This window comes from Hoplias malabaricus, chromosome 9, assembly GCF_029633855.1.
Source record: "Hoplias malabaricus isolate fHopMal1 chromosome 9, fHopMal1.hap1, whole genome shotgun sequence".
Taxonomy (NCBI): Eukaryota; Metazoa; Chordata; class Actinopteri; order Characiformes; family Erythrinidae; genus Hoplias; species Hoplias malabaricus.
The window spans coordinates 10,363,159-10,382,397 of record NC_089808.1 but is presented as its reverse complement, the minus strand read 5'-3'; the positions used below and the strand labels follow the sequence as shown (position 1 = coordinate 10,382,397).

Sequence of the window (19,239 nt, the reverse complement as noted above, 5' to 3'; positions counted from 1 at the left end):
GAGTCAATTATTGGAGGAAGTTGTGGCCAAATTTAGAAAATGATTAATTTTTTCTATTTCTTCTTTCATATAACCTCAAAGAATAGTATAGATTTTTATTTCATCAGTCATATTTTTAAGGAATCATCAAACATTAAATAATGTTTTTTAGAGTCTGTCTTGCTCGTGTTTATCAGGGGTGTAAATATTTGTTGAGGACTCTGTACTGATCAGGTATTAATTTGTTTCCAGACCTGGGTGTGGTCAGATGGGAGTAACTCCTCGTACAGGGACTGGTATCAGGGAGAGCCAAACAACGTTTTGGGTGATGTCTGTGTGCAATTATATACTAACAACCAGTGGAATGATGCTGGCAGCCATTTCCTAAATCCATTTGTCTGCTACAAAAGTGAGTAATATAAGGTAGTAATATGCAGTACAGGAGTTACAGGTTCATTTACTTTACTTTAAAACTGTGTTTAAAGCAGTTGCACTGAGTGAGGACTTAAAAGCAGAATTCTGAAAAAAATAATTAAGTGATAAACTGCAGAAACCAACACTGAAACACACAAGTGATTCTATATTTTAGACAAAGAAAGCTCAGAAATAACTAGACCATATAATTTATTGGGCATCACTGTGGTGCAGCAGTAGTGTTGCTGTCACACAGCTCAGTGTGCGTCTGTGAGGAGTTTGGTGTGTTCTCCCGCATGAGTTTCCTCCAGGTGCTCCGGTTTCTTGCCACGGTCCAAAAACACACGTTGGTAGGTGGATTGGTGACTCCAAAGTGTCCGTAGGTGTGAATGTGTGAGTGAATGTGTGTGTGTCTGAGTTGCCCTGTGAATGACTGGCACCCCCTCCAGGGTGTATTCCCCGCCTTGCGCCCAATGATTCCAGGTAGGCTCTGGACCTACCGCGACCCTGAATTGGATAAGCGCTTACAGATAATGAATGAATGAATGAATGAGATTATGGTATATTTTCCTGTCATTGTTAAGACACTTTAGAAATATTTTTAACTCATTCTGGCAACATATGTGTGGAAAATAAGTATATATTTTACAGCTTTATTCTTTTATTGAGCCTGAATGCTAGAGTCTTTTATTTTGAAAAAAAAAAATCCCAGCAGAGTTAGGTTTTTATTATTATTTACAAACCAGATTCCAAAAAAGTTGGGACACTAAACAAATTGTGAATAAAAACTGAATGCAATGATGTGGAGATGCCAACAGCTAATATTTTATTCAGAATAGAACACAAATCACAGATCAAAAGTTTAAACTGAGAGAATGTATTATTTTAAGGGAAAAATATGTTGTTTCAAAATTTCATGGCGTCAACAAATCCCAAAAAAGCTGGGACAAGGCCATTTTTTACCACTGTGTGGCATCCCCCCTTCTTCTTACAACACTCAGACATCTGGGGACAGAGGAGACCAGTTTCTCAAGTTTAGAAATAGGAATGCTCTCCCATTCATGTCTAATACAGGCCTCTAACTGTTCAATCGTCTTGGGCCTTCTTTGTCGCACCTTCCTCTTTATGATGTGCCAAATGTTCTCTATAGGTGAAAGATCTGGACTGCAGGCCGCCATTTCAGTACCCGATCCTTCTCCTACGTAGCCATGATGTTGTGATTGCTGCAGAATGTGGTCTGGCATTATCTTGTTGAAAAATGCAGGGTCTTCCCTGAAAGAGATGACGTCTAGATGGGAGCATATGTTGTTCTTGAACCTGAACATAGTTCTCTGCATTAATGGTGCCTTTCCAGATGATGCAAGCTGCCCATGCCACAAGCACTCATGCAAACCCATACCATCAGTGATGCAGGCTTCTGAACGGAGCGTTGATAACAACTTGGGTTATCCTTGTCCTCTCTGGTCCGGATGACATGGCGTCCCAGTGTTCTATAAAGAACTTCAAATAGTGACTCATCTGACCACAGAACAGTCTTCCATTTTGACACACTCCATTTTAAAAGACCCCTGGCCCAGTGCAAACGTCTGAGCTTGTGGAGCTTGCTTAGAAATGGCTTCCTCTTTGCATTGTAGAGTTTCAGCTGGCAACGGCGGAAGTATTCCTGAGCCCATTCTGTTATTTCCTTCACAGTGGCATTCCTGTTTGAGGTGCAGTGACGTTTAATGGCCCGGTAATCATTAGCATCCAGTAGAGTTTTACGCCCTTGACCCTTGCTTGACAGCAATTGTTCCAGATTCTCTGAATCTTTTGATGATGTTATGCACGGTTGATGATGGTAACTTAAATGTCTTTGCTATTTTACGCTGGGTAACACCATTCTGGTATTACTGCACTATCTTTCTGCGCAACAATGGTGGAATTGGTGATCCTCTTACCATCTTGGCTTCAGAGAGACACTAACACTCTGAGAAGCTCTTTTTGTACCCAGTCATGTTGTCAATTGACATAATTAGTGTTAATTGGTCTTCCAGCTGTTCATTATATGCTCAATTTCCTTTTTCCAGCCACTTATTGTTACTTGTCCCAGCTTTTTTGGGATTTGTTGACACTGTGAAATTTTGAATCAACAAATGTTTCCTTTAAAATGTTACATTTACTCAGATTAAACTTTTGATCTGTCATCTATGTTCTATTACGAATAAAATATTGACATTTGCCATCTCCACATCATTGCATTCAGTTTTTATTCACAATTTCTTTAGTGTCCCAACTTTTTTGAAATCCGGTTTGTATTAATATATATTTTGGTTTGTAGATCACAGGTTGCTTTTTTCTGTGTTTGCTCTAATTAATAAACTCTGGTGTTTATTCATCACACTTCTAAGACTGTTGAAGATTTTTGTGGTATTTTATGATGTTTCTTGTAATATTTGTGGTATTTGTTTATGATTCACTTGGTTTTTGAACTCTCTGCTACTTCAGGAGAGCTGCATTTGACTCCAGTCCAACTGATTCAACAAAGAAAAGTCTAGTAAATAATGAGATCAAAACAGTTGCAGTGTTTTAAACCCTGAAAACACAAAGTATGCTGTAAAAGATTCTACACCAAACGTATTCAAACACATCTGAAGTCAGTCATGTACAGGTGCCTACTAATTGGTTGCTAAAAATATTTTCTTTTCATTAAATGAATGAATTCACTGCGTGCACATATTTGCCTGCAGTGAGCCTTCATGTAAATCACCATCACAACAAAGAAAGAAGTGTACTCTTTAGTAACAGAACCCATATTCACTCACAGACACTAGAAAGGCAACATCACCGGGAGTTTCAGGTGAGAAAATATCATTGTTAAAATATTTCCTCATGTGAATAATAACCTTAGTTCTAAAGTCTAAAACGGTGTTAGATTCTTCAAATACTTGGCGTTCTAGATTCAATATGTTATCAGTTATGAATTAAGCCTTTCCTTTATAGATGCTTTTGATGTACTTCGCACCTAAATAACAGTTTAAAAGATTAGTTTAAGTGTTTGTTCTATATTCTACTGACTATAATTTAAGAAATGAAACTAATTAGTTCCTCATCAAAAATGACTTGTTCTAAACTCCTGTATGTAACACAATAATATAACTTTTGCTAAACGACGAAAACAAAATAAAATTTAAATACTGTTTTATGCATGATGAAAGTTTAATAAATTAATATTGAAACTAAAAAAAAATAAAAAAGGCCCTTAGAATTGTTTTAAATTTCCCTCATAATGTAGTAAATATAGGAGGTCAAATCAGAACTACAGTCGTGAAGCAAAAGGCAAGCTGATAACGTTATTGAAGATGAAGAAAACTAAGGCAAATAATAGACTTTTCAGGGTCTTAGGAGCATGGGGTCTGGGCACTACAAGTAGAGATGTCACTGTCCTCTTCACTTCAGAGTGCACCGGAGGTACCAGAGTGAAAACGGTGTGTTAACGTCATCAGTCTACACCATCACAGAAGAACAAGCACTGTTTATCTTCAATTGGTCACAAATAGCTAGAAAAAAACACTTTAATATCGTGGCAAAAGAGATTTTTACATCTTGCTGATGTTTAGCCACAGTCCAGACAGAGATGGAGTATGTGCGAGAGGTTGATGTGTTTGAGGACACAGCTGCTTGTCTGGGTGTGTGAAGGAGGCGAGGCTGGGGAACAAAACTAGAGTGGGGACCTTCATGTGCTCAGCAAGAAGAAGAACTGGGGGAAGGGACAGGATTGTGGGGCTATAGTGATGCACTACAGGATGCAGGAGTAAAAGGGTGATGACATGAAAGCATATTGTTCCTCTTAGGGATATTGCTTCTCTGCATTTGACCCATCCGTGGTAGCGAACACATAAACACACACTAGAGGCAGTGAACACACACACAACTGGAGCAGGGGCCTGACAAACACCTTGGCGTCCGGGGAGTAGTTTGGGGGTTAGGTTCCTTGCTCAAGGGCACCTCCGACCCTCTGAGCTCAAGCTCTCTTCTCTAACCTCAAGGTCACGGCTGCCCCCAAAGGTCACTACTTTAGAAGTGCTGACACTGTTCTGTGTTTTGTATCCACACTAAAAACCTACATTTTTAAATAAAATAATCTGTCTTACATATTTAGACATAAGTCAAAAATACCAAATAAAAACTCAATTTCCAGAAAATCTGGGATGCTGTGCAAAATGGTTATTGCATATAAAACCATTTGGTAGAGTTCTCAGGGATAATGTGTGTAGTTATATTTTTGTAGCATTACACAAATTGATCGCTCTTTGTTTTTTAGCCAAAACCCAACATATTTATAATGTGTTACTGGCATCGAGTTCAAAACTGGCAAATATTTATCAAACACAATAAACTTTCTCAGGGTCAACATTAAAATATTGTCTTTGTGCTGCTTTCAGTTAAATATAGTTTTTAAATGATTAGTACATCATTGCTTTCAGTTTTTCTTTACATTTTGCACAGCGTCTTAACATTTTTGTAAACAGGGTTTGTCTGTTCAAAGCCTCTACACCCACTATATCCCTCAGATTTGGGGTTATAAATCACTGTCTCTAAAAGATGGTTTTATACGCAACAACCATTTCTCCAGGTTTAGGACACTATCCACTTTAAGGGGAATTTCAGCTAAATTTTCTGATGAACTCAATTACAATTCACTCATTCTGAAAGTGAACAGCAGCATTCCAGAGAAAAGTGCAAAATCAGAATAGTTTACAGTGAGTTAGGGACCAGTCGTCTGAAGCATTCAAATATACAAAGCAATCACAACAATGTATTAAATGCATAAAGAATTAACTGATGGCTGTAAGATATATGTAGGACATTGAAGAAAACTAGTGCCGAGACTAGTGCTCTTCTCAGTTCTCTAACTGTGGTTCTAGCAAAATATATTCAGATCAGCAGCATGAATTAATAATGAACTGACACTAAAGACTGATGTAATGTTTAAAGTCTGTGTTCTCTCTCTTTCTTCTTCTCCACAGTCATGGGTTCCTCTCTGTGTTTCCTCCTGCTGTTCTCAGGTCAGTGTTAGTTCATAATGATCTGTTTAACTCTGCTGTTTCAGAACTGTACTGCTGTGCTGACGAGAGGTTTTAATCTCTGCAGGTCTGTGGACTCTTTCTCTGGGTCTGCCTCGTCAGTTTTATCTGGTGAATGAAGAAAAGAACTGGACTGAAGCTCAGAAATACTGCAGACAGAACTACACTGACCTGGCCACCATTGAGAGCCAAGAGGAGATGGATGTTTTAATAGCTCTGGTCAATCAGACATCAAGCCGTTACTGGATAGGACTATTCGGGCCGACAGTTCCACCAGGCAACAACTCTGTAAGAACATGTACATTAATATTTAGAGGAGTGTATTATGCATTGACATTAACACAATTAACATTAAAGAAACATGTTTTATAGTTACTTTCTCTTGGCCACAGTGTGTGATAATGATCTAATGTAACAACCTGCACCTATTTCATATACAATGTGTGGCCTAAAGTTTGTGGACTTAGGTTCATCCATTGTATTTTCTAAACTGCAGGGTTTTAAATGGGAGTTTGTCCTCTGTAACAGATTCTAATCCACTGTAAAGGCTTCACATTCGATGCTGGAAGAGTAGTTCTGATGCTGGGTGATTAGAGATGATAGATCACAAACACACAGCTCTCAGCTGGAAAGCAAATTTGGAGCCCCATTTCTTCTTAGGAAACAGCTTCAAGTCTAGTGTGGTGACTGACTGCTTTTAGCTCAACTCCTAATTTAGCTAAAGACATTGATGTAGAATGTTACATTTACATTTGTGCTGTAGGTAAAATATTTTTTAAAAGATTGAAAGAAAACCACAGATTCTCAGACAAATGCCATAATCGTTCTCTCCCCTTTATATTTCCATAGTGCTGTTGATGAATTAGCAAAACAGTGAACAAAAGAATCACAGAATTTGTAGCAATTAATCGCATCTTGCCTATGTAAGAAATGAGTTTTTTATAATGGATATTAAATAAAAAATGCTTGTTTGTGTGTGTGTGTGTGTGTGTGTGTTTGTGTGTGTGTGTGAGAGAGAGAGAGAGAGAGAGAGAGAGAGAGAGAGAGAGAGAGAATATGAAGATGATTTGTTGGAGTTAGTTTTTAGATTTAATGCATATTTCAGCACAAATACAATGTAACTGACTTTCTGATCTCAACATTGTAACTGTGCTGTGTTTACATCTTTAAATAATAGCGCTACTTTCTCACTAGGCTCTGTAAAAGGAGTCGTGGCCAAATTTTGAAAATGAATAATTAGAGTTAAAAAATGTAATGCACTAAAGCCCTGTGTACGTTAATGCATTAATTTTGACAGTACTTTGTTTCATTTAACGCTTTTAGTTTAATTAAATATTTTCGCATATAACCTCAAGGAAAGAATACATTTTTTAAGTCATATTTTTAAGGAGACATCAAAAGATCAGCATTAAATAATGTTTTAGTGTTCGTCTTGCTTGTGTTTATCAGGGGTTCATATATTTGTGGAGGACTCTCTACTGATCAGGTATTAATTTGTTTCCAGACCTGGGTGTGGTCAGATGGGAGTAACTCCTCGTACAGGGACTGGCATCCGGGACAGCCAGACAACAATTTGGGTGAAGACTGTGTGCAATTATGGGATAAAAACCAGTGGAATAATGCTCGCTGCCATAACCTAAATCCATTTGTCTGCTACAAAAGTGAGTAATATAAGGTAATAATATGCAGTACATGAGGTGCATTTATACTGAACAAAAATATAAAGGCAACACTTTGGTTTTTCCTCCCATTTTTTATGATTTATGAACAATATTTGAGAGAAAAAGGCCTTTTGTGTTCATAGAAAAAGTCTTAGATCTTTGAGGTGAGCTCATGAAAAATGGGAGCAAAAACAAAAGTGTTGCCTTTATATTTATGTTCAGTATATTTCAGTTTAAAATTGTGTTTAAAGCAGTTGCACTGAGTGAGGACTTTAAAGCAGAATTCTGAAAAAAGTAATGGAGTGATAAACTGCAGAAACCAACACTGAAACACACAGAAACAGAAACACAATGAAACACACAACTGACTCTATACTTTAGACAAAGAAAGCTCAGAAGTCTTTATTCTCATTTCTTCGCAGGTCCACTGACTCTGGTTAATGAAACCAAGACATGGAAAGACGCTCTAAATTACTGCAGAACGCACCACGTGGACCTGGTCTCTGTTCATAACGAGACAATCCAGCAGTGGGTGAAGACTGCAGTTAATTATGCCTCCACTGCTAATGTGTGGCTGGGTCTGCGTCACACCTGCACCTTGAACTTCTGGTTCTGGGTGAGTGGAGAGTCCCTGTGCTACCAGAACTGGGCCCCGGGGAACGGGACAGGGCTGGAAGACTGCACAGGAGGAGAAAGATCAGGAGCGATACAGTCTGGAAGTAAAGAGTGGATCAGTCTGTTACAGAATCAGAAACTCAACTTCATCTGCACAGACGAGGGTCAGTAATGGACTTATATTCGTCAATGTCTGAATATTAACAGTGAATAAATAATGTCTGATGATGTTTGCTTTTTTTCCTTTAGAGATGTAGAAGAGGATACAAGCTGCTCAAAATCATGCTGATAATTAATATTCATTTCTTCCTCAGCATAGTTTTAATAAGAAAGACAAGTTTAGTATGAAAACTATTAATATATAACTGGGATTATGGTACATTTTCTCGTTATTTTTAAGAGGCTTTAAAGATATTTTTCAACTCATTCTGGCAACACATGATGTGTAGATGTGTCTGTACATATTAATTATTTTCTTGAACCTCTACATTACAGACTATTATTTTGATCTTTGTAACAAAAACACTGTAACACTGTAGATTTATTCTGCTGTGTAGATTTACAGAGTTTTTATATACGTTTTTTATTTGTAGATTGTAGGTTGCTGTTCTCTGTATTTGCTCTAATTAATAAACTCTGGTGTTGATTCTCTCTTCTAACTATGGTACTCTATACTATAATTCATTTGGTCTCTGCTGAGTCAGGAGAGCTGCACTAGACTCGAGTCCGACTGATTCAGTGAAGGAAAGTCTTTGAGGTAACTAATGAGATGAAATAGATGCAGCATATAAGACGTCTGAAAAAACAAAGCTGTAAGTGATTCTACACAAGACATTAAATTTTTGTTAAACTACAACAGATGTTGTGCATTGTAGGAGTGTTTTAAGAGCTCTTCTATTGTGCTGTATCTCCAGGCCTTGGCTGAGCCATATTTAAAAATACTGAAGCCCTCAGTGAACAGTACGTTATCCTTAGTCTAAAGTCAGTGGTCTACAGGTGTCTCCCCAGAAATTTGTTTGCTTTTCATTAAAAAGAATGGTAAACAAAAACAAAACAAAGAAAGCAGTGTACTCTTTAGTAACAGAACCCATATTCACTCACAGACATTAGAAAAGCAACGTCACCAGGAGTTTCAGGTGAGAAACACTTCATGAAAAAAACAAAACAAACGAACAACAAAAAACAAACAAACAAAAAAAACTACAACGTAGTCCTAAAGTCTAAACCTCCATGGTATTAGATTATCCAAATACTGGAAGGTGTAGAGTGAATGTTATTAATTATGCATTAGCAATTTGCTTTTCAGATGTGTGTGAGGTCAACATTGGACATAAATACAATAAATACAAAAATACCTTATGTAATATTATATGTAATGTTATATTTTCCTATAAAGGAAAACACCATGAAAACTGGGAAAAAACAACATTATTTACTTAGTCAATTAAGCGCAATTCTTACCTAAAGCCACTTACTAGAACATGTAAACAATGGAAGCCAAAGCAATGCAGAATTTCTTCAATAATCTATGACCTATTTACCATTGCTTTTTTTTCCATATTTAAGAGTTAATGTAGACACAGAGGAGAAGTTTATCATTTTCATGTTGTAGCTCATCATTCTAAACTGTTGCTCTGGGACATAACTTTTAAAGTGTGTTGACAATATAATGATATATTATTATAAAAAGTTGGAACAAGGCCATTTTACCACTGTGTGGCATCCCCCCTTCTTCTTACAACACTCAACAGACGTCTGGGGACAGAGGAGACCAGTTTCTCAAGTGTAGAAATAGGAATGCTCTCCCATTCATGTCTAATACAGGCCTCTAACTGTTCAATCGTCTTGGGCCTTTTTATAGCACCTTCCTCTTTATGATTCCGTTATTTGGTAAGTTAAGGCTTTATGTTGTTTCAGCAATAACGCGATACACCAGTAGGTGGCAGTAAAGCATCATGATTCACGAAATACACAAACTTAACGTGTTGACACGTTCATAACGCGTTAACACGTAAATACCATATGGAACTACGTATTCACAACGTGGTAAAAACCACTACATTAGTCATTTGGAACGTTGTGTAAATATTGTCAGAAAGTCAAAATGAAACACTTTATAGGGTTGTCACAACGTTTTTGTGCAACATTACACTACCATTCAGCAACAGATTTGCAACATTCCAGAAGGCCCCTTTCCTGTATTCTGCAACATTCTGACAACCTAAAATGTAATTACTCATTCATAGTCACAAAGTAGACATAAAGTTACATCACATTATGCAAATACTGCTCTATATTTCTCATAGTAACATTGTCAGTGCATTTTTCCTGATCCACATCATCAATAATTTTAGTCTGTTACAAAATATGGACATTACTGTGGCCAGAACAGAGATACTTAAAAAACGAGATATCATAATTTAATCTATGTCATCCATTTTGTTTTCATATTTCAGCATAATTACATGATAATGTACTTGTCATAGTTTTGTTTCCAAAATTACAATGATGCAAAACATAACTACAAGCATTACACAAACATAATAAATATCAGATAATCACAATAAAATTCAGAATGCATTTTAATCAAAAATAATTTTACAAAAAGAGTATGCACGTTTATACACATTACACACAAACACAAACATACACTCTTTATAACAGTTAAGCTCCATCCACTCACATTGAAATTAAGAACAAATTTTAAACACAGAGCACAATAAACAGGAGTCAGTCAGAACAAAGTTCATTTATTCATACAACAAAAACAGTCTGTTGAATTCTAAGGAACAGTGAGGATGGAAAATGTTCATGTAGAAGTAAAGAAATTATAAGATGGTGATTCAGATTCCACTGGGTCTGAGTTCGCCAAAGGCTGTGGAGGGGAGGAAATGAGACAATTCAAAAGTGATGAACATTGCTTGTATCCCTATAATTGTGCTACAATTGCCATATAAGGAGCACTGTGTAAGATTTAGTGACATGTAGCAGTGAATTGGAAAATCCCTCCCTTCTGGTGTACATGGCTCTCAGAACAATCCCCATCTTCTCTGCACCTATCCAAGTTTTTAGTGGGGCTCATTCTTTCGTTTTTTTTTTCTACTGCACAGATATAAGATACAAGTTTGGTGCATGTACTGAGAGCAAGGCCGAAAACGCATGTCTCGAGCTGCAGCACCTGCATGACCAAACATCATCATCTATGAAAATGATCACTGAATTCATGTTCTGTGACTCTTGAACATAACCATCTAAAAAACTTTTATCTAATTTTTTATTGCTTTGGAGAGCGGCTCCTTGTTTGCACGTGGTCATGCACTGTGAAATGCCATGCATCCCAAAAGCCAAAAGAGTGTTATAACTCCCAAAAGAGTGTTTATATCCAACAAAAAATAATGGAAATCAGCATGAAGCTTCCTGCCAATTTGCCAACCTACAGAAAAGTGATGTATGAAATTACGAAATCAATCCAAGGTTCAGATGGAGTTTTTGTATGTGAAAGTAAACCAACTATGAGCTTCTTGCCCAACTAATTCCAGAAACGGTCCTAGGTGAGGATTCGAGTATATGGGACTGGAAGTGTGAAAGGTTAACAGTAGAAGTGACTGACATCTGACTGGTACAAAGACCTAATGCAAACTGTGCAGTGTTTTTGCCTCCTTAAAGTATGATTTACTGTCAAACAAATGCTGAAAAAATAAAAATCGGTGCATCCCTACTTCTAATACCTAATGATGCTTCTCATAATGCTTCTAGCACACAGATTTGTAGTTACAGGTGATTATACTCTAATAAGCATATGGTTTTGTACTCTATATTGCATTTCTGCTAATAAATCCCCTAAATCTTACACACTGCATGTTTCACTAGATTTTTACTTACATTCCCTTTTCGTCGTGCAATCCCTGGTGCATGCTTCAGAGTTTCAGCTATGTGAGCCTCAATGTCTGCTGCATTTGATCCTGGTTGGCTTCTCATCACTGCCTCTGCATAGATGAAGCATACATTTTTAAACCCAATCAACATTGATTTTTTCCATAAACATTTAAGCTCGCAAGTACAGAGAAATACACTCACTCATTATTACTCTGTAAATGGTTAGATTCTGAAGTGAGATTATCCCTTTCCTTCCTTTCAGACTAAATGAAGCCCATATTCTTGAGGATGCAATTGTGCGCATTGTACGTCTTACTGAATCTCCAAGGGAATGCCCCCCTAAGGTGGCAAGGTACCTGACCTATGAAGAGAATTGTATAGTTTACAGTTTTAATTTTAATTTATTTATTGGAAATATTTCAACTTAAAAACAATGGATTGATGGTGCGTATGAGAGGGTTTGATGGTGTGTGTGAGAGAAAGTTTAATGGTGAGTGTGAGAGCATTTGATGGTGTGTGTGAGAAGTTCAATGGTGTGTATAAAAGGGCTTGATGGTGTGTCAGAGTTTGATGGTGAGTGTGAGAGGGTAAGATGGTGTGTGTGAGAGGTTTGACAGCGTGTGTTAGAGGTAAGTTTGAAATGGTTATTTAGTAATGAAAATGGTTTTATATTTACATTGATAAGTCAAAAAAAAAACCTTTTACAGATTAATAATTAAAGGGTTCTTTGCATCATGAAGGAGTTCTTCAGATTGATTGAAAATGTGCTATAGACGGTTTCTGTATAGTGCCTTTAAGAGAAGAGTTCTGTATGGCACCAAAAATGGTTCTATTGTTACAAGCTTAACATCATAACAATAGAAGATTACTTTTCTGAAAAGAACCATCTATAGCACATTCTCCATCAGTCTGAAGAACTCCTTCATGATGTAAAGAACCATTTAATCATGCAAAAGGTTCTTCGAGTGTTCAGGGTTCTATACAGAACCATTTCCCTTAATAAAGAATCCTTATAAAACCATCAATTTTAACTGTGTAGTTGTCTATGCTGCATTTAATTAGAATATGTAATTATGAATTTATTTTATATCATTGGATTAATTGAGCTTGTCACCATTTTTCTTTCTTCTTCATCTTTCAGCTTAATTTCAAACTTATTAAAACCCTCCATATCATCCACAGTGACAAACTCCATATCCATTGGCACCTCACTTCTAGCATTAATCAGCTGTTTAAGGAGAAGGCTTTGTTCCTCCTAATTTTGTCAATATAATTTCCAAACATTATCGATAACATTAATGAACACTTACAAAGAAACGTACTGTCTCTTTGAGGAGGGCGCTCTGGTTGAATGGGTGGTCCTAAAATAATTGCAGAAAACATTTATATTCTTAATATTCTGTTAAAATTCCAACAGGCAAAGGCTGTGTAGTAAATTATTATTTTACTGATTGTTTTCTATATGAACAAACATCACTGTCTGAGGGCTAATGCTTCTCATAGTCACAATTTAGCAACTGTTGAAATGCAACAGAGCCATTTCCACAGTATTTGCTATAATGTTTAAAAGCACTAACAAACAATTTTTTTGTTTTTCAGATATCAGCAGCCTGCATTTCTTGTCATTCATGCATGTTCTAAATCATTCCAATCAATGCCCACTCTTAATTATTCTAACTAATGCTGCTCTGTGTGTGTGTATGTATGTGTGTTCACTGCCCCTAATCCCTAGTATGAGAGTGTGTTCACTGCCATGAATGAGTTAAATGCAGTGGTCAAACTTTGTTGTACTATTGTACAATCATAAAGCATGTAAGAAGTAGTAAGATGTAATGCTTCAATCAAATCAGCATTTTGGCTTCCAATATTACATTAAGATTCTTCACTGACAAATATAAAAGTCACAATAAAGCCTTAAAACTAGTCAAGTAAACTAGAAAGGGTACACGAAACAAGAGACTTCATAATAATAAAATAAATAAATAAATAAATAACAATGTACATTTTCCATACATGAAAACCAATACCAAACCTGCATCACAGAAAATAAAACAAAATGTATTCTCTGTAACTCACTTTGGGCCATTTCCAGTTCTCTACCCACAACCACAGGAATCTCGGACCCTATAAGTAACATAATAATGTCTACATTATTTCATTTATTTAAACATGCCAGATTTTTTTCCCTTCTATTATTGTTTGTATGTATATGTGCATGTGGCTGTTTGTTATAAAAAGAAAATAACTCACAATTCAGCAAACTTGATGGTTCTCTTGCCATATCCAGCCCTCTTTCCATATCTAACACAGGCAATATAAACATTACATATACATGAATGCATTCAGGCATACACCAGTTTTAATATTGATCAAATAAATAATGTCTTACCTTGGTAGAGAGCACATCTTGTTTGTGCAAGAAAGTCAGACAATCTAGGTGGAGATCTAGCTTGAACTTTAGGACCCTTGGTAGGTTGGAAACTATCACCTGCAGCACACAGTTAAGTAATATTTACTGATATATTGAACCCCAAATTCTTAATATATTAAGACATATTGTCCTTTAAAATACATGCATCATATTAAATATTTACCATCCTCACTGCCAGAGGTATAACACAAAAAGTGTGATGGTGGCCTCTTTTCCCTTAGCTTCTTCCCATTCCCATCTGACTCCTCAGCTGTTTTATAATCAACTTTGCAAAGAATTGGTGCCCAAGAGTTAAAATATTTGCTTCTAAACAATTAACAATAATGATTACAATGAGCCTTCAGAAATTGATACACACCTGATGATTTAAAAACTCTGACTTAAAGTTTTTTCCACAACGCTTTGTCGGGCAAAGATCCCCGTTGAATCAACTTTTGTTTATTTTTAGGTGACCAGTCGCAAAAGTGTCCCTAAACATATAAGTGAAGTTGAATTACTTTGATGGGTCTCAACCTTTGTTTTGCAAACTCTCTTATTTGCTGCTTTCTAGATTTAATTAAGCAGCGATTTTCTACGTCATTCAAGTGAGTGTGTTTAAGGAAAACATCAAAATGTGCATGTAAGGGCTACTCTAAGGCCAGAACAGGAAGCCATAAAATTTACTAGCATTTCTAAGATCATGTTACATACTTTCAATACTACTCTTGAAACAATGGACAAGCTTTACAGACTGGTGACAAAAATCCAATTTAACAAAATAGTAAATTGCAATACACATGTCTAAAAATGTAAGGAGCATTGTTAATTTCAAATTAGTGTTATATATTGAATGATCCTGGGATCAGGGAGTACCTACCTTAAATCTACATTCACTGTTCTTTTATTACCTCCATTGACCATACAGGAGCACTTTGTAGTTCCCCCTGTTCTTCAATGGACAGGACCCATACAGGACCCCCACAGAGGGTATGATTTGGGTGTTGGATCATTCTCAGTGCTGCAGTGACACTGACATTGTGGTGGTGTGTTAGTGTGTGTTGTGCTGGTATGAGTGGATCAGACACATCAGTGTTGTCTGAGCTTTTAAAACCTATGCACACTCACTGTACACTCTAATAGACACTCCTAACTTGTTAGTCCACCATGTAGATGTAAAGTCAAAGACAGTAGCTGATCTGGTGCTGCAGAGTTTTTATAGGTTTTCCTCTAGTCCATCAGTGGACACAGGATGCAGCACACAGGACACTGTTGGCTGGATATTTTTGGTTGATGGACTATTCTGAGTACAGCAGTGACCCTGAGGGCTTTAAAAATTCAGCAGCTGTGTCTGACCACTTGTGCCAGCACAACACACACTAACACATCACCAACACGTCAGTGTCACTGCAGCGCTGAGAATGATCCACCATCCAATTCATGCCTGCTCTGTGCATCCTGTAGTGGTTCTGACCAATGAAAAACAGGGTGAAATCAGGATAAGAAAGTACGCAGAGAAACAGATGACTGCAGTCTAAATGTAGAACTACAAAGTGTTCTGGTGTTTTCAGTGGAGCTGATAAACTGGATGATGAGTATAGACACAAGGTAGGTTTTCCTAATTCAGTGTATAAATTGTTAACTGCCTTAGTGTTTTAAACTGTAAGGTCTAAACTCTAACAGTATCTTAATTGAAATGAGGTTTTGTCAGCATACTGTAAAGTTCATACCTGTGTACAAACCAGTATGGATAGGTCAATTGTCATAGGTTTTGTTATAAAAACTACAAAAAACTGTGTACCAATCACATAATAATGGTATAGGAATTACATGCATTACATTAAAATAAAAATCTTACTTCAGATGTTCTCTCCACCCAGGAATCCGGGACAACAGCCACACTTCGCTCTTGTACAAATTCAAGAACTGAATACATACTGTTAACATATAAAAAACATATATAAGTTGGTTATCTGATATTCTATTACACGTCATCAACTTAACCTTGAATCCAGTTTCTAGTCCTGAATTTTAAATAATTATTTATGTTTTGCGCTGCCTACCAGTGTTTAGTCTAGTCATTTTAGAATTCAGGAGCAGTAAACTGATTCAGGATTTGGAGTCGAATACCTGTGCTGTATGCTGAATGACAAGCAAATGTAAATATGAGGTACCTGACTTTTTTCTTGGCCACGAAATTTCACAATTCCATTTTACAATTATTGAATTCATTATTTATTCCTTGTTTGTTCATTTACATATATACATAGTTCTTGTTATTGCTGGGACGGCTAGTTACTGAATGCAGTTCATTTATTCACTCCTTATGAAGAAGGGTAAGGTACAAAATATGACTTCCTCGGTGAATTTTGATTGCCCTTTTCATGATTTTATTTTTTGGCACCATCCTTATGGTCATGTCTCCACAGTGAAATGTATATGCGCCAATGAATGTTGAATCACATGGCTCCACAAACATTGGCATTGGTTGGCTATAAATGCGGCACAAATATCCATTCTTTGTGTCATCAACAATTTCACAACACTGTCCATCAACTGACAGAAAAGCATTATCTGGTGTGTGACAAGTGAATGTTTCTCCTCTTTTTTTGGTTTGCAATGCCATTCCTGTCTCACTCTCCCAAATTCTTTTTGCAATCTGCACTAGTGGATTTTTAGGGGATCTAACCCATTTCTTCAGTGTCTGCATGTAGTTCTCAAAAGGAAATCCAGAACAGTTATCCAGAGAACCATGAATGATTGCATCAGTTGCTATATGTAGCAAAGAATGCACATTGTATATTAAAAACTGAGATCCATATAGGTCCCTGCCTTCAGCTACAAAGTACTCCAAAAGACTTTGTGCATACATCTCATATTGTTTCACATGGTCAGGACTTAGCAAAATGCACAGTGCAACACTGAAACAAAGAAAATGCTCATATAGGTCTTGTCTAAGTACACCAGGCAAAACAACTTTACCTGTATATAGCATAAACCTCAGTTGCCTTCCATCTGTCTAGGTGTTTCAGACTCCTGGGCCTTCGGGCAAAACATGTGGGGATGTTTTTCTGGAGATCTATGAGCCTAGTACTAACAATTTCAACCTGTCCTGCAGACATCATTGTCTCCCTGCTTCGTCCTCTTTCTCCTCTTGTCCAGATGAGTAGTAATTTTTCATGACACCAAGACAAGTCTGGTGCATATAATCAATTGGAAAAGCTATTACCATGTCAATTGGTAGTTCACAAAATGGTGTACCACCATGATGGTGTTCAGCTTGGCTCTGTGTACGGAATGTCCTATCTGTTCTAAGAAATAAGTGATCTATTTGTTGGTATGTCACAGTATTCTGCCAGGTGCCTCTCTGGTGACATCTATCACACCCATAGTAAGCAGAGTATTGCTTGGTGTTTTTAACCATTGCACGTGCAGGTGCATCACAGACAACACATTTTATTTTGATTTTGATATTCTTTCCTCCTATGTCAAAACCATTTTGTAGTACATCTTTTAGATCAGAAATGGCATCTTCTAGAAAGGACAAGTCTGTTGGTCTATGGTTTCTTGAGGTTAGAGTGAGAGGGAAGACCAATAATGGATCTAAATGCACTGCGCATAGCACTGGCCACAAGCAAGTTGCTGAGCTCTTAAATAGTGGCAGCCCATCAATATTTAGGGAAAGCTCCAAATACTCTAATGATGCTATTTTGTCCTGTGAATAGCGTTCCATTAGTCTTGACAGTTGTTGTCTTAATTGAAAATGTACATACTGCATTCCAGATTTAATTGTTGTTTCTACAGATCTAGCTGTCTAAGTGTGCGGGTGGTTAAAGGTACTGTTAAACCAACAGAGCTAAGGATTTTCAAAAGATCATCAACAGCCCTATGTGAAACACTGTTATCATTCACCCAGCATGCAAGCTGTTTCTGTATATCTTGTTTCAGCTCCTCTTTCCTCAGACTTGACTGAGAGGGAGTTGTTGCATTATATGTACATGTGTTACATGCAACACTGCAGCCAATCTCAACAGTGGCATCTTCGCTGTTTGCCTCAAATAAGGAATAATTGCAGTCAGTCTCATTGTCTTCCTGGCTGTATTCCTCAGACGAGTAAGGACTGCAAATTGTCCCTACAATAGGCTCCTGGCTGCTTGCCTCAGATATGAGAGAAGAAATTTTTATCATATTTTTTTCTGTTTTGTTTTCTGAGACCCCTAATCCTCCAAGAATTCTCCTGGCTGATCTCCATCTTTTGAGGTAGTCTTTCCTGCTCCATCCTCTTTTAACCATCCTTAAATATTAAGAGGTCCAATTTAAAGCCAGAAACTCATCAACTGTTATCACATATCCATTATTATATTGCTGTAAAATAAGAGTGTAGGAGTGACTGGATACCGCTTGGAATAAGACGGACGCCAGGATCGTTGTCTCCGGCCCCCTACCCACCTACAGACGAGGATGTGAGGCGTACAGCAGGCTCTTCGCACTCCACTCCTGGCTCCGGGTTTGGTGTGGCACTGTCGGCGTGGACTACGTCGACCACTGGGAGTGTTTTCGGGAACGTCCTGCCCTCTACCACCGGGATGGGCTTCACCCTAGTCGTCTAGGTTCTGCAGTTCTCTCTGGGAACACGGAGGATGTTCTTCGCCACGCTTGACTAACCCCACCCACCAGCACAAACCAGGCAAGAAGATTACACAGCGAACAGGTAAGTGATTTTAAGGATACACTTACAGATAATGGCCATTTGTTTGCCCATAGTAAGGGTATATCTACAAAGCTTGCTTTAAGAAATATAAAAATTTATTACAGTATCAAGACTGTGTCTGTCTCCCGAATCAAACTTAAACCCAGAAAATATCAAACAGCGTGCCCCAATAACCTAATCACTATTAAACCATCAGAAACAGAGGGTAGTATCATCCCCACAGACCTAAAGTTTGGCCTACTCAATATAAGAGCACTTAACTCTAAAGCAGTCATTATACATGAAATAATAATGGATCAGAAACTTGATGTTTTATGCCTTACTGAAACTTGGGTCAGAAATGATGAATATTTAGCACTAAATCAAGCCACTCCTACAGGCTGTAAATATGTACACAGCCCCAGACTGACAGGCAAAGGAGGTGGATTATGTATAATTTACAAAAATAATTTAATTATTAACCAAAAACCTGGTTACAACTGTACTTCCTTCGAAATTATGTACATTAACATA

The 19,239-nt window shown here is 37.3% G+C and overlaps 1 protein-coding gene across 1 annotated transcript; it reads left to right on the top strand.

The window, feature by feature from the left end:
- The first annotated feature begins 5,326 nt into the window (after positions 1-5,326).
- On the top strand, positions 5,327-7,904 carry LOC136707287 (C-type lectin BML-2-like). The gene is made up of 4 exons (XM_066681268.1): positions 5,327-5,438; positions 5,524-5,744; positions 6,961-7,117; positions 7,540-7,904. Exons 1-4 carry the CDS (start codon positions 5,402-5,404, stop codon positions 7,902-7,904), a joined length of 780 nt encoding a protein of 259 aa, XP_066537365.1. The 5' UTR covers positions 5,327-5,401.
- The last annotated feature ends 11,335 nt before the right edge of the window (positions 7,905-19,239 follow it).